We start from the raw sequence: 16,108 nt of genomic DNA, 5'->3' as shown, positions 1-16,108 counted from the left end.
CAGAACATCTCTGGGGAGTGAAACTTCCAAGGAAACACTAGAGAACAGAAGGAACTCTAAATGAATTTGTGGGAGAATGTTCCAGTGATGGGGCCATCTGATGAAATGATTTTTACTTCTAGCCTTTATATCTCTGGAGTCCTGTACAGGTTTTTGAGGAGGCTCAGACTTGAGCAACGTATTTTAGTTTGCATATGTAGATACATACCCAGGGATAGAGTGTTTGAAAGGAATTAGGCTAGGAGCTGTCAACAAAGAACAAAGGATTTGCTTCCCATATTCTGATTTTCTGTGACATTTCTAACTCTGGACATGCAATCCTTTATTATGTAAAGAGGTCCAAAGAATGTCTTTCAAAAAAAAACAAAAACCTTACTACTGTTTTAAAATAAACAGTCTAGTAATTTTCACTCTATTTAGCAAGGACCATGGCACTGACTCAAGCTCGCCTCAATCGAGCTGGAAAACTTACAGCTGCATTAGGAGATGAACAGGTCCGGTGGGAAGAGAGTATTTTGAATTTTGAGGCGGAGATTTCAAACATCACTGGAAATGTGTTCATAGCTGCAGCTTGTGTAGCCTACTATGGAGCCTTTACAGCACATTATAGGCAACTGGTGAGTTAAAACAAGACTTCTTTCTCTGTACCATGATTTTTGTGGATATGCCTGTGGGCTTTTTTCATTGTAAAAATTGTGTACTTTATAGAAACGCTTGTCCGTTTCATAACAAAACAGAACCCTCCAAATAAATGTAAAGCAGTATAGCCACATTGGAAGAACTGCAACAACCCTGTGCAATAGGCCCTTTGCTCCAGCCGAAGAGTGAATTACCCTTTTCTTCACTGCAAATGGTTGAGCTTTGCTTAGTGAACCAGTTATCTAATGAGGGGATAGATGTAAAAACCGTGGTCCAGACCGGAGGAAACGTACTGTTACATGCCACACCAAACTCCAGGGGTTCCAAACACTCATCTGAGGCTCAGTTCCCTTGGAGTGAAGGTCGGCAGAGACTGTGGTGTCTATAGAATAGATGTTTTTATTAACACACATATCCACTTTTTTAGTTTTGGGCAAAAATCGCAAAGAAATTGGACATTTTTATGCTATTTCTAAGGCAAAAACGACACTGTCAACATTGGCTGTCATACGTCTGGGTTTTCCCTGACATTTTGCTGTTTTCCACCTATATAGTGGTACCTCGGGTTAAGTACTTAATTCGTTCTGGAGGTCCGTATTTAACCTGAAACTGTTCTTAACCTGAAGCACCACTTTAGCTAATGGGGCCTCTTGCTGCTGCTGCGCCGCCGGAGCACAATTTCTGTTCCCATCCTGAAGCAAAGTTCTTAACCTGAAGCACTATTTCTGGGTTAGCGGAGTGTGTAACCTGAAGCGTATTAACCTGAAGTGTATGTAACCCGAGGTACAACTGTACACTGCTTGCGGCTGCAGTATTCCGGATATGTCTGGGAAATTCCAGACGTATGGCAACCGTAATGGAGGGGGAATCACAGCATTAGCCTGCCCACAGATCTTGCTTCCCGTTAGGTTTTCAGGGGAGCCCAAAGGTCCAGCACAGAGCAAACACAAGCTGCTTTCAGCTCACTCTCACACAACTCTGGCTGTTGTTCTCCTACATAGCAGCTAGGCAAGGCGGGTGGAGGAAAGGCCTACCTGTTTGTTCTATGGCATAGGGCAACTTCTTTGGATATGCTAAAGCAGGGTACTTAGCTAACCCAGCCAAAGTCATTTCCTTGGCAAGGGATCTGGTCTGGCAAAGCTTCCTCTTGTGCATTCTACCCTCATAGATACAGGATCCCACCGTGGTTTTTCCTTGGGGTTCTTTTGGGTTTTCCCATAGACTACAGAAAGTTCAACTTGTTTAAGAACAGCAAAGTATTGATGCCCTTAGTGCTAGTCTTCCATACTTTTAAAAGGGCATGGTCTTAATACAAGCAGTGACTTAGCAGGCAAATGAACCTCTCACAGCTCAGCATAAGTTCAGTGTAATCTTTGTGGCAGGTGCTATTTCATCACCTCAGGTTAATAGAGCTTTTAATTAACGCTGAAACACTTTCCCAGCTATAATCTTTTTAAATGTTAAAGTATTAGCAAAATATGACAAGGTGTTATTAATGCTATAATGCTAATTTTAAAAATGATGCAAGGCATTTTAATAAGTTTTAATATCATGTTTCCACTCTAGCAATTAGTTGTTTCTTTGTTTTGTTTTGTTGTTGTTTTTTTTTTAAAAAAACCTAGCAGCATTGCCTTAGGTATTCACTTCAGGATCATATCACTCTACCCTGTATGGGTGGGGGCTGGACCAGTCAGAGTCCAAAAGGTTATAGGGCTGCTTAGTGAAGGCAGTGGGGGGCGGTATCCACTTGGTGGCAGTGCTGACGTTAACAAGGAGGAGGGGTTGGTTTATCTAGTTGGTTTGCCTCCCTTACCTCTCATGGTAGAGGCTACAATCCGTGCTGTCATGCCATGAAAATTGTTTCATTTTCATTTCGTTTTTAAAATGGACCCCCTCCAAAAAAGTGGAAAGATTTTCTTAATTTTTTTTCTTAATTCAGCCCTCCTCACATCTTCTCACACTTGTATGAGTAGTACTTTTGAAACTAGTTGGTATTATAATTCCAGTGGTACTTCGTTTTCAGCTACCATAGCCAGATATCAGGAGATGAGTTGAGTCAGCTTATTTGTTTCATTGCTTCCCACCATCAAGACGCCGCTCCTTCTGACCATAGCCCTGTGTTACTAACATCCTTGTATAACATACTAGTTGCACTGGGAGCTGGTAAGGTTTCACAGTCTCATTATGGATGCTTACCATTACTGATTCTTGTAGTAGCCCAGTTGTGAACTGATCGACTTAACCTTTCCTATAAGCTATAACAAAAGTAACCTTCCTTGTTTCTTTCCTTCATCTCAGTTAATAGATCGCTGGATCAAACAATGTCAGGAACTAGATATTCCTATTAGTCCTGATTTCAGTCTCATAAATATTTTGGGAGATCCTTATGAAATTCGACAATGGAACACTGATGGATTGCCACGGGACTATGTTTCCACTGAGAATGGCATTCTCGTTACACGGGGGCGACGCTGGCCACTCATGATTGACCCCCAAGATCAAGTAAGTACTCACTTTAGAAATGCTATGTTTTGTTTCAATCAGATATCCACAACAGCCATATTCTGTATTATTGGATAATGATATTTTTTGGGAAATGCTAAAGATCATAATTGCATTATCCTCTCCAGCTTGTTATTTCTTCAAAGGAGCCTTCCCATGCCTGCTGCATTATTTCCCTTTCCAGTGCCATTTCCCCTCCTAGAGGAGGATATTGTTATAGTTGTAATAGAGTAAATTGGGGTTGAATGCAGAAACGAATCCAGGGATCTGCTCACAGCATGCTGTATCTAACTTGATTCTGCTTGCAAGAACTCAGGATGGTTGAGTATTAGTATTATTACATTAATCACCTTATACACAGTCATCTCAAGGCAATGTACAATTTTAAAAAAGAAAAAGCCAGTTAAGAACACAAAAACCCATCCTATCTTAAATTCTCACTCCAGCTCTAATTGTCATACCAAAAAGAGGACAATTTTTGGTCTTCTGGTTCAACTCCACAGTCATACACCACTCCAAGAAGGATGGGAGGAATTAGACAGAGCTGTGAAATTTGCATTGTCCATTAAAGGGTTGATTGGGGGGGGACATCTTAATTCCTTATTTACCATCCTAATGATAATATCTTTTAATACACAGGCAAACCGCTGGATAAGAAATAAAGAAGCAAATGATGGCTTAAAGATAATTAAGCTTACTGACGCTGGTTTCCTGCGTACCCTGGAGAATGCTATTCGTCTAGGGTCACCTGTTCTTCTAGAAGAGGTTTGGATCTTTTTGCATTAAGCTAGAACAATCTTTCATTTCTTGTTCTTTTGTTTATAACTGTTAAACATGATCCACTGGCTCTGACCAGGTACATCCTTGTCGACTTCTACAAGAAGACTTCTACAAGAACCGTATTTTTCGCCCCATAGGACGCACCTAGATTTTTTTTGGGGGGGGAGAATAAAGAAAAAAAAAATTCCCCCCCAGGCGCAGGGCTGGCGCGGGGGAAGCCCGAGCTTCCCCTGACCCCAGCCCCCAGAACAGACTGCTGCCTGCAAGCCTTGCAAGCCCGGCGGGACCTTCCGCCGGGCGCGCGAGGCTTGCGGACACCTGCGCGAAGCACGGGGCGTTCTCCGGAGGGCGCCCCGTGCTCCGCACTGCAGGCTGCCGCCCCCAAACCTTGCTCGCCTGAGGGAACTCCCGCCGGGCGCGCAAGGCTTGCGGATAGCTTCCTGAAGCCTGGAGAGCAAGAGGGGTCGGTGTGCACCGACGCCTCTCGCTCTCCAGGTTTCAGCGAAAGCCTGCATTCGCCCCATAGGACGCACACACATTTCCCCTTCATTTTTGGAGGGGGAAAAGTGCGTCCTATAGGGCGAAAAATACGGTAGTACATACAGTGTACCAAGTATTCTGTCATTTGGAGGATAGTTGCAAAAATTCTGAAATTGGGAATATTTTTCTAGCTTTGCATGAACAAAGGAAGGAGAAAAAGAGAGACTATCACACAAGAAGGTAGTTTCTTGGTACATTCTTTCTACAGAGGAAGAAGTGGATTTAAAGAGGCAGTCACAAAGGATAGGAAATGAGAGGTTTATACATTGTATGAATCTTTCTCAAATCAAAAACAAAGGAGAGAGCTAAAACCAGGATGTCTCAGTCTTCATGCGGTTTGTTATTATATCATGAAAAACTATTGTATCATGCAAAACTCGCTGTGACCTTGACCTACAGAAAATTAGTCATGCTTACGTCCTGTTGAAATCAATAGGATAATTTGATTGTGACTAACATGATCTGTAGTGGAGTCAGTATTGTTTAGACAATAAATCCATTTATCCATGTACCTTCAGTTGTGGTTATGATTGTTGTGTATTTTTCTAATAAGCAGGTGTGGTTTAGGAAAGCTAGGATGTTTCTCTGTTCATGACTTTGAGAGAAACTAATTTTATTTCTTTCTTATATTTATATCCTGCTTCACCAGCCCCAATTCATGAAGTGGTTTTACAAAATGCAATGTTTAAAGAACAACTGTAATGTGAAACATATATTGCCATCCATGCAGGGAAGTAATAGTATAGCTAGATGCATGAGAAGGATTTCTTGTTTGCCATTGCAAATACTTCCTTTAACAACGAGTTCTCTTTGCATTGATTTATTTCATTAGCTGTCGCAAAATGCAAGGCTTAATTGTCAGAAAACTGAAATTAATGGTAACTTAAGCAGAAATAACTAGAGCGATTTCCCACAGTTATTGTCTTCTCCTGCCGTCCGTGATGATTGGTTACCACTTTTTATGATGCTCCATTTTAGACTTTTTATTTTGTGTTATGTATTATGTACTTTACCGTCACCTTTCACTGCGTAGTTGCTTAATAAATCTGAAAATGTACAGGCAAAATGTTCTGGTGTGGATTCTGAGTCCTGTTTAACCTCCAAGCTGAGAACATTCAGTGGCTTTACTGTTCAGTCAGTTGTTGACGTAATAATAATACTTAGCACTTATAAATAATTTATTGACTTTTCAGAGCACTTCATTTAGATCATTTTAGCAAACCTCTACAGCAGCTTAGGTGTGGGGGAGAAATTCAATTTTGCTTGCATTATATTGAGAAACGGCCTCATCATACACGCTTCTTAAATCAATACATGAACCAAACCCATAATTATCCATGGAAATTTGCACTTTTCCAAATTTTGTAGCGAAGGCCTCCCACCCAACAATATATAGAAAGATGCCTTGTGTCGAGGCCAAATGCGTGCAAAATCTTTATTAGTCAAGACAGCATACAAAAATGTGTGTTCAGGAGAAATTTGTACTAAAGCATCATATTTTCATGAGGAAAATATCAAGTTTCTGTTTAGATATGGGAGACCTGAATTTAAGATGGGGGAAAAATGTGAAACTGAAATTGACAAATTTGTCCATCCTCTCAACAGCTGTATATGGTAGGCAGGATACTTATCCGCACATTGCAGAAGAGTGTTAGCCTGAGATGGTGGCTTCCTGAAGGCCACATAGGCAGCTTGTAACTGAAGTATGATGTGAGATGGGTGCTTTCCAAGTATCTCATTTAATGCTCTTTGTCACTGCAACCACTGCATGGCAGAGATAGTTTACATATATTCTGGAGGCCATTTTTACTACCGAGTTATTGTCAGGGAGCAGATGGGCTGCAACCAGGAACCTTCTGGTGTGCGTACAACTGCCCAGTGTAACGAGCCACCTCCTCTCTGGCTCTTGGCTTGGTCCCTTGGCTCTGATTCTCTGGCATAATTCCCAGCAAACCTCTGACAGCTGCCTGCCCTGACAGATATTAAGTAGTGCTGACATCTCAATTGCATTCCCTCCCACCCATGGTTTTCTAAAGAAGCAATTCTAAGTGGCCAAAACCAGGTGTTGCTAATAGCAGGATTTGTGCCATCGTTAGCTTTGCTCACTTGTTACAGGGCTGGATCCAGCAGCGCCTTCCCTATGGGAGGTGTCTTCCATTCATAGAGCTGCTTTCACAACTTGTGCTAGTTTGTGGGTAGAAAAGTGTTATTTCACTTACACAGACGTGAAAAGGGCTGATACTTATGGTTCTGTACAAATCCTAGCACAGGTATTGAGGGAACAAGAAGCTACAGTTGCACCTTGCATCCCAAACGCCTTGCAAGTCAAATGCTTTGGCTCCCAAACACCGCAAACCTGGAAGTGAGTACAGTGGTGCCTCGCAAGACGAAAAGAATCCGTTCTGTGATTTTCTTCGTCTAGCGGTTTTTTCGTCTTGCGAAGCAAGCCCATTGAAGGATTAGCGGATTAGCGCTATTAGCGGCTTTTAGCGGCTTTTAGCGGCTTTTAGCGGCTTATCTGCTGATCGGATCAGCAGATAAGCGGCTTAGCGGCTTAGAAAAAGGGGGGGGGAGGAAAAAAACCCAGCAGGAACTCGCAAGACATTGTCGTCTTGCGAAGCAAGCCCATAGGAGATTCGTTTTGCGAAGCACCTCCAAAACGGAAAACTCTTTCGTCTAGCGAGTTTTCCGTCTTGCGAGGCATTCGTCTTGCGGGGCACCACTGTATTCCGGTTTGCGAACCTTCTTTGGAACCCGAACGTCTGACGCGACTTACGCAGCTTTTGATTGGCTGCAGGAGCTTCCTACAGCCAATCCGAAGCCGTGCTTTGGTTTCTGAACGTTTTGGAAGTCGAACGGACTTCCGGAATGGATTCTGTTTGACTTCTGAGGTACCACTGTATTTTCTGTGCGCTCACGCTGCTTCAGATCTAACCCATAAGCTAATTTGTACCAAAAAACTAAAGATCCGTATCAAATGATATTCAACGGGGGGGGGGGAGTAAAGAACCGCAAGAAAATAATACTCCTGTTACACAGAAGCATAAGTGTGTGCTTTAACTCTGAAATGTTTTCGCTAAGCATAATGCATAAAAAGAAACTCATCTCTTTCCCTCGTTTTAATAGCTTAGAGAGACACTTGACCCTGCTCTGGAACCAATTCTTTTGAAGCAGACTTTCGTTGCTGGCGGAAGACTTCTCATTCGCCTCGGAGATTCCGATATAGATTATGACAAAAACTTCAGGTTCTACATGACAACAAAAATGCCAAATCCACACTACTTGCCTGAGGTATAAAAGTAGTTAGACAAGTCATAGCTAAGAGGGGTTTGGTTTTTTTTAGAAAAAGAAAGTTATATTACTTTTCATCTTTGCAAAATTATATTAGGTAGTACTCGTGTATTTTCTCTGCATTTTTTAAGCACCATTTTTTCCTTGTTTGATGGGAAATTTCTATATTGTTGAAATATATCGCCCTTCTTCAAATGGTCCCCCACATGCCAGTCTAATCATATGGGGGGTGCTCTTTGTGGCCCCCTCTTGCATCACCATTGCTTACCTGCCCTTCACATATAGTTAGATAAAGGTAAAGGGACCCCTGACCATTAGGTCCAGTTGTGACCGACTCTGGGGTTGCAGCGCTCATCTCGCTTTATTGGCTGAGGGAGCCGGTGTACAATTTCTGGGTCATGTGGCCAGCATGACTAAGCCACTTCTGGCGAGCCAGAGCAGTGCACTGAAACACCGTTTACCTTCCCGCTGGAGCAGTACCTATTTATCTACTTGCACTTTGACGTGCTTTTGAACTGCTAGGTTGGCAAGAGCAGGGACCGAGCAACGGGAGCTCACCCCGTTTAACCCACAGTGCCACCCGCGTCCCATACATATAGTTACACTACAATAAAGTAACTGTATGTTACAAGTGACATGATGGGAATAGTGAAAACGGCACTTCATGTTTTCCTCATCCTCTATGATTTATAGCAATGCCTACCTGTGTCGTGACATCATCATGTACATTTCCATAGGAGCCAACTCCTAGGGGCTGAGGTCCCTTCAGCCCCCCACACAATAAGATATTTGAGGGGGCCAGACCCCCCCCCCCGCTCCAGTTGTTGGTTATTGCCATTCAAATGGTGCATGCTTGCCATGTCTTGGGATTGATTCTGCAGGGTGGAGATAACCTGGGGTGCCCCCAACATTTTATTCAAGTTTGCATCCCTGTACATTTCACTGCCCTTGCCAGTGGCAGGCAACGATTTGGATTGGGCAGAGAAATGCACAAGGTAATTGGATCACAATGCGGGATTGTTAAAAGGAAAGAAGAGACATTGACATGGGACTATTGTTTTTAACGACATCCTCATGCCACTGTAATGTGATTTGACTGTGACTTGAGATGTCTTGTTTAACTTAATCAGTAGCACTTTAAGGCAGTATTTATTAAATGTTTCACAGCTCCATTGTGAGACAAAGGAATCAATTCCAGCTCATGGTTGCTCTATGACTTTTGGGAAGTAATGAGCAAAATAACTGCAGCTGAAACTAGTATGAACCTTGCCAGTACTCCTGAATGTCAAGCCCCATCAAGTTACATTAGCTTGGTTGGTTTGGCAACGAGTTGAGGAACATGAGCAGTTTTTAACCCCATTGCTCTATGTGATCCAGGTGTATTTTAAAGCATTTGCAATCCCAGTCTTCCATATATGTATGTATATCTCTTTCAAATGCCTTTTTCATGTTTTCATTTTTCATTAGGGTTATTTTTCAGTCAGTTTACTGAAAAATAAGTCATTTTTCAATGTAGAAAATACAGCTTTTATAGTAGCAATTCTGTGCAGAGTTACTTGGGAATAATTTCCATTTAATTCAGTTTGACTTACTGCTCAGAAAACAAGTGCATGGTTGCATTTTCAAGTCTGTTATCTGCAATTGTATTAAACCCCTAAATTGGAGATACAGACCAGGCATATAAAATATAATTCCATCTACCTGTAAATATTTTTAATTTGGAGGACTATATAATTCAGCTGCCTTTGATGGCCTATAGCTCATAATAGCTTATGCTTTAATGAAAACAATACATTTGGTACATTAGCCACCTTTCTCCTGTGCTTCTCTTACAGGTGTGTATCAAAGTAACAATTATCAATTTCACTGTTACCAGATCTGGCCTGGAAGATCAACTGCTAAGGTATTGTGGTTGTTGTTTTTAATTCAATCTTCACCACTTTCTAGTTAAAAGGTGTACATTAACCTTCCCCAGCATCTGTGGGAGGCTGATAGGAGCTGGAGGGTGCCAGGCTGAGGAAGGTTGGTGTACAACAGGTATGTCCAACAGGTGAATCACAATCTACTGGTAGATCCCCGTGCGGTTTTGGTAGATTGTGGTCGATCTCTGGCTCCCTTTCCTTAGGGTCGCTAAAACTGACTCCTGCTCTGCCCCCTTGCCCCGCCCTCCATTGTTGTTTGATCTCTGGAAGGGAAGACAAAGTTTTCTCTGTGCTTCTGCTCTCATGCATAGCGATCTTTTTGTGAGTGACTTTACCCCTTTGTCCCTTGCCCTTAACCCCCCCAAAAGACAGAAGTTTCCCCCTCCCCGAAAGGCTTTTTTTAAGCCCTAAAAAACAACTTTGAGTTGAACCCCTGAAAAATGGGGTTTTTTTAATTCCGAAAGTATATCGCAGTCTCTTGAGAGTTGGCCACCCCTGGTCTACATCATGTTGGTCCCTCCATATTGTATTATGTAATATGCATAGCATCTATTATAATACAGGAAAAAATAGAGCTTACAAATTTTCTAATACTTGTACAGGGTTTTGTGAAAAAAGTGTGTAAAATTTCGTGAGATCATTAAAAATGATGGTCAAGTACTTGCAATTTTATTATATATTTATATTATTTTCATTATTTATACGTTATACATTTCACAAGATGCCAGGATTTATAGTATTTATATATTTTAACTTCTGTTTTAGTGATGTCGTGCGACTGGAGAGACCTGAACTAGAAGAACAAAGAACCCAGCTCATTGTCCGAATAAATGCTGATAAGAATCAACTGAAAGCCATTGAAGACAAAATTCTAAAAATGCTTTTTACATCAGAAGGGAATATTCTGGACAAAGAAGAGCTCATCAACACACTTCAAGAATCGAAGGTGGGGGACATTTTAAAAAAGGAACAACATATATAGGATTGTGTGGAATATCACCAAGAGAAATTATTTTAAAATGTTTACATTCTGCTCTTGAGCATTATGTAAACAATGAAATATACAGGATGGGATACTCTAGTCTAATGTTAGTGGCACTGCACTAATCAGAAATCTGTATATTGTGTCTAGCAGCTATAGGGATATTATGATAGTTGCAGCACATACAGACAGATACAGCAGAGTTGTTTTTTAAATCATAATCCCAAGAATATCACATTTTACTCTCCACATATCACGCTACAATCTTTTGCCGTTTGATGCAGTTAGCCTCAGTTTCCTATTTGAAATCAAGCAAATAACCAACTAAGCCCCTTTCCATCAATCTGTTAGGTTAGCATGACAAAATTAGAATGCTTCTATTTTCAAGGTTGCAACATCTCCACCCGCAAGTTTATGCTCATCATTTCCCCCATCACTTAAAATACCAGCTTCCAGTTTTGCTGTAGGAGGAACGGAAATACATAATATGCCCCTCCATTAGTTATTTCACTCATTTCCGCTTGGAATCTGGGTTTCAGAATTTTCAGTATCAGAGATGTTACTTCAAATATTGCATGGCTCTTACTGAAAATATTGCAGGGCCGCCTTGAAATAAAAATGATGAACGAGTTAGACTTACAACAACAATTCTGCAAACTAAATCTCTTTCCAAGATTGGGTCATAATCTGTGCATCTCGGTAATATAACAAATATAAAAAAATGCTAATCTGTGAAAAACCACATACGTTCTATAATTTATGATCCAGGTTTTTCAGTCTGTATATCCTTTGAAGGCCTTTATATTTTTCCGGAATGGGTCGTTGTAAAGATTCACCATGAAAGATGGTGTAGCATAGTGGCTAAAAGACTGAGTTATGAATCAGGAAGTCCCTAGTCTGGATCTTCCATCTTCCATAAATCACTAGTTGATGTTAGGTAAATTAATCTCCCTCAACCTTAGTCCCAATTCTAGGTGATAGCCAATGTTAGTCATAGAGTAGATTCATTGCTTCCAGTGGGTCTGCTTTGAGTGTGACTTAGTAGGATAATACCTATTTGCAATAGGATAATACTGATCTACTTTATATCATTTTTGTAAGAACTACAGCTAGATAATGCTTGCAAAATTCTTTTGAGTACTTGAAAGTGTTTTGATGATGATGATGATTGATTAATGTGTTTTCAAAAATGAGATTTTTTTTCCATTCTGAGTAGTTTATTTCATATATTTGAGGTACTCCGTTTCTTATGTGTGTTCAACATGCTACTTTGAAATCTATGTTGTTAGATTACATCCGGTGCTATCAAAGTGAGGCTTGTGGAAGCAGAAACGACAGAAGAAAAAATCAATGCAGCCCGTGAAAAATACCGCCCTGTCGCTACTCGAGGATCAGTCATGTATTTTGTGATTGCAAGTTTGTCAGAGATTGATCCAATGTATCAATTTTCCTTAAAGTATTTCAAACAGGTTTGGACTTTCCTCTTTTGAGCAGTTTCACATTTGCAGTTTAATGCGTGGGATGATCAGGGGCGGAGGAAGGGGGGTGCGGTGGGAGTGGGCCGCCTTGAGTGTCCCCACTGAGGGGGGTGACAAAATGCCGGGCGGCACTCACCGCACGGCCTGCAGGGTGCCTGAGCCACGCATCTCTCCTGGGAATGACGCGGTGGCACTGCCCCAAACGGTCTGCCCGCTACCTCGCCCTCAGCTGTAGGGCGGCTGAGTGGGAGGAAGCAGACAGACTCCTTGGAGGCCCCACAGAGTGTCCTGCCCCGGCTGGCCCTGCCCCCATGGGTGGCTGGCCCCATCCCTGGGTGCAGTGCATGCGCACCGCCCCAGGCGCCCAATCGGCTTGCTCCACCGATGGAGATGATGGGACCAATGGTGGGGGTGGGTTCATCACCACGTGGCAGCAGGCAGGAGCAAAGAATTGTAGGAGGCATTCTCCATATAGCAAATAGCCATATATTTCTAAGACTGCAGCTGCAAGACTCCACCAACTGCAGACCTCTTAATTCCTCTGAAATCAGTATCTAGGATTCAAAGAGATACTTTAGATGTTCCCAAAGGATTATTCGTGTCTAGTCTTTTATGAGCTTTAGTAACAAGCACACCCAACATTATATTTCTTGGATTTCCCTTGCAGCTATTTAACACCACTATTGAAACATCTGAAAAAAACGATGTTCTCGAAGAGCGACTTGCTATACTCCTTTCTCAGACACTCTATGCAACTTATACCAATGTTTCCCGAGGCCTTTTTGAACAGCACAAACTAATCTATAGCTTTATGCTGTGTATTGAGATCATGCGACAGAAAGAAGAACTTACAGACCTTGAATGGAACTTCTTCCTCCGTGGAGCCGCTGGTTTAGATAAGGTATATTTAGGAAGCCTTTTTTATATATATTTAATAAAGTTTTAAATTTCTGGATCCTTTTCATGATTGTGTGACTCAACTTCTCATTAGAACCCAAAAAGTAAATAGGTGCAAGGGCTACTGTACAACCAGTCAGATTAGAGGTACAACAATTCAGGATACAGCTGCTGTGTTGTGCAATGCGTTACATGAGTGAGATGTGAATGACAAAGGGAGGGCGTGGAGGATTAGGAACCCCTCTTGTCAGCCAATACTGGCTCTCAAAGGACTTTGGTAATTTATTTATCTGTTGTTAATATTTCTATACAAAAAAATAATAATTTCCTGGACAGTTTACAAGTAAAAAGCTTAAAACACAAAAATAGCTCTAGGACAGCAGATCTAAAAAAATACTTTAAAATATTTGAAATTTAAAAGCCACAAGGGGTTAAATCTCACATGACACTGAAAAAAATACAATAAACATGTTTGGGGAGGGTGTCCCATAACCAACACTGAAAAGGCAGCCTATCGAAAATGGCAGCCCATCCAGGAGAATACAATGGCCACTGATGTCAAAAACCACAGAGATGGCCAAGAAAATTTAACAGTATCAAATGCCCCCTATTCCTTTCAGTCAGAGTCAACCCAGAGGGCAATCAAAACAGTTTCCATTCCAGAACCAGGCCTGAAGCCTAATTAGAATAGATGTAGACAATCAGTTTCATCATAGAATGTTTGCGGTTGGACAGTGACCACATTCTCGAGGTCACTTGCCCATAAAGGGATTGTTGGCTCCTATAATTTACATCTTCCAGGTCCAGGCTAGATTTCCCCCTGAGTGACCTAAGAGTGATCTTTATAGGATGCTGATACAACTCTTTCTAACCTCCTAGACCCAACCAGACTTCCTCTCCTTTTTAGATGTAGTTGACTTTGAAGAGAGAGGGTCATGCGCACAGGTGGCTGACTGAACTTCACCAAGCGTGTTGTCTGTATCCTCACTTTCAACCACCGAATGTGGTCCCATAAAACTAGACCAGTCAATGTTCTGGCTGCAGCTAGTCATGGAACTGCATAAGCTGGGGACTCCCAGCCATGCGAGCAACTTTATCTTCAGAGCGTTTTGATAACTCATCACAGAAGGCTACATATCACTGCTTATTCCAGAGTGCAACAGACTGAAAACATGAATGTATAGGACTGTGTACAGCCCTCCCAGTTTTGCCCTGTAGCCCCAACCCGTAGCCCGTGGATTGGGTTGATCCACCTGTGCCACCCATGCCTTGCCGTGAATTTGGAGACAGGTGGAAGTGGGGAAAGGAGAAGATGCTGGGTCCCTCTGCTGACCATGGGCAGGCAGGTTCAATCCTGAGGGAGGCTGCTCCTTTGCAAGCAGTTCCCCTGCACGCATGATAGCCACTTGTGATGGAGCCACAACTGGCATCATTGGGTCCTCTCTGCTTACCAGCTTGTAAGCAGGAGCAGTTAGTCATGTGTGGTACTGCTTCAGGAGGCGGAAAGAATGAGACGCCAGGCAGGAAGAGGGAGAGGTTGGTGGGAAAGGCATCAACTCACCTGCATCCCTATGTTCTTTAATGAAGATGCGGCTGCAGGTAGGTCCTTTTTGCGTTCAGGGCTGTCTCACCCTGATGTGACCAACACCCAGATTCTCCCAAATCAGCCAAGTTTGGTTTGGGGAATTAGCCAAATCTTGTGCACAGCCCTAGCATACATGTACATACATATATATGACGTAATTCTGCAAATGTCGGTTTGATTTCTTTTTTGTGTGTGCTTGTTATTTTTTAATAACCAGCTTGTTATTTTTATTTTTTTATAACCGACATCGTTATCTACATTTGTATCCCAGCTTTCCTCCAAGTAGCTCAAGGCAGTGTATGCTATTGTTAATGTTTATTTAACACTAATAAAATGGCCTAGATTAGAAAGCCAATGTTAAAAAACTCATACTTTTGATACACAATTTCTAACCATATTTATTTGAAAATAAGTTCTTCATAATTTCAAGTGGGCATGTTTTAGATTATAGCACTTGTTCCATGATGATCAAGAGATTTTCTTAAAAACAACACCTATGTCTTCATTTTGAGGGGTTTTTTTCTGCTGTACTCATATTTGAAATAATAAATTGTCTGACCGCACACTCTACGCAACCTGTCACCACACTACTTGACATAGCCTGTCTTATTTATAATAGGAGCGGACTGAAAAACCTCAGATTCCATGGCTTGAAGATAATACGTGGTTTATGTGCTGTGACTTAGATGAAACACTGCCATGTTTTGCAGGAATTGAAACGGACATACAGACGATGCACATTTTTATTAAATTAGGTAACATGATAAATATGAAATGGGATTGTAAAGGACTTTTCCTATCATGCATCTAAACATGAGAGAGTTGTATGATTCTATGATATGTTGCCTGCTTTTGAATATTAGTTATTTGTTTTTCTATGTTTCAATAGATTTTTGTTAGTGTAACTTGAATTTACTTTTTTCTGTTTGATGATGGCTCGGGGTTGACAAGAGTTATTTGTTATACATGTTGTTTTCACACTAGATAGCATCGTAAGTGAATGACATTGCTGTGGGACATATTAAAATATTCCAGTTGACTTGCAGTACGGTATATATATATAAAACCTATTTCCACACAAAGGAAATCAAACAGAAGTGTGATTTGTTTCTGGGCTCGATTGGAAGTGCTTGTTTTGACCTTTGAGCCTACGAAAGTGTGTTTAGGTTTGCATTCTGGTTTGGTTAGGTTTTGTTTTAATTTTTGAACTATTTTGTTAATCACTTTAGAAAATAGAAAATGACTAATAAGCACAAAAAACAATTATTATTTTTGTAGTAATGCTTTCCAGATGTGGACTACAGCTCCCATCATCCTTGACCACTGGCCATACTGGGACAGGTTAATAGGGGTTGTGGTCCAAAACATGGAGGCCCCACATTGGCTACCCCAGGACTATTGATGTATGTAGTTACAGATAGGTAGCCGTGTTGGTCTGCCATAGTCAAAATAAAAAAAATCCTTCCAGTAGCACCTTAAAGACCAACTAAGT

General features: G+C 41.5%; 1 protein-coding gene across 2 annotated transcripts in view; it reads left to right on the top strand.

The window, feature by feature from the left end:
- Positions 1–16,108, top strand: part of DNAH6 (dynein axonemal heavy chain 6) — a 137,696-nt gene that overhangs the window by 77,759 nt on the left and 43,829 nt on the right. For both annotated transcript variants that reach the window (XM_081175972.1, XM_081175973.1), the window contains 9 exons: positions 421–617; positions 2,938–3,141; positions 3,781–3,906; positions 7,588–7,752; positions 9,588–9,655; positions 10,440–10,620; positions 11,946–12,125; positions 12,802–13,035; positions 15,236–15,371. In XM_081175972.1, coding sequence (XP_081032098.1) covers positions 421–617; positions 2,938–3,141; positions 3,781–3,906; positions 7,588–7,752; positions 9,588–9,655; positions 10,440–10,620; positions 11,946–12,125; positions 12,802–13,035; positions 15,236–15,371 — 1,491 coding nt within the window. The remainder of the gene's footprint in view (positions 1–420; positions 618–2,937; positions 3,142–3,780; positions 3,907–7,587; positions 7,753–9,587; positions 9,656–10,439; positions 10,621–11,945; positions 12,126–12,801; positions 13,036–15,235; positions 15,372–16,108) is intronic.

The sequence above is a fragment of the Podarcis bocagei genome (genome assembly GCF_964188305.1).
Source record: "Podarcis bocagei genome assembly, chromosome: 17".
In the NCBI taxonomy this organism is placed as follows: domain Eukaryota; kingdom Metazoa; phylum Chordata; class Lepidosauria; order Squamata; family Lacertidae; genus Podarcis; species Podarcis bocagei.
Note: the sequence above shows the minus strand (reverse complement) of the source record. Positions and strands in the feature narration are given on the sequence as shown.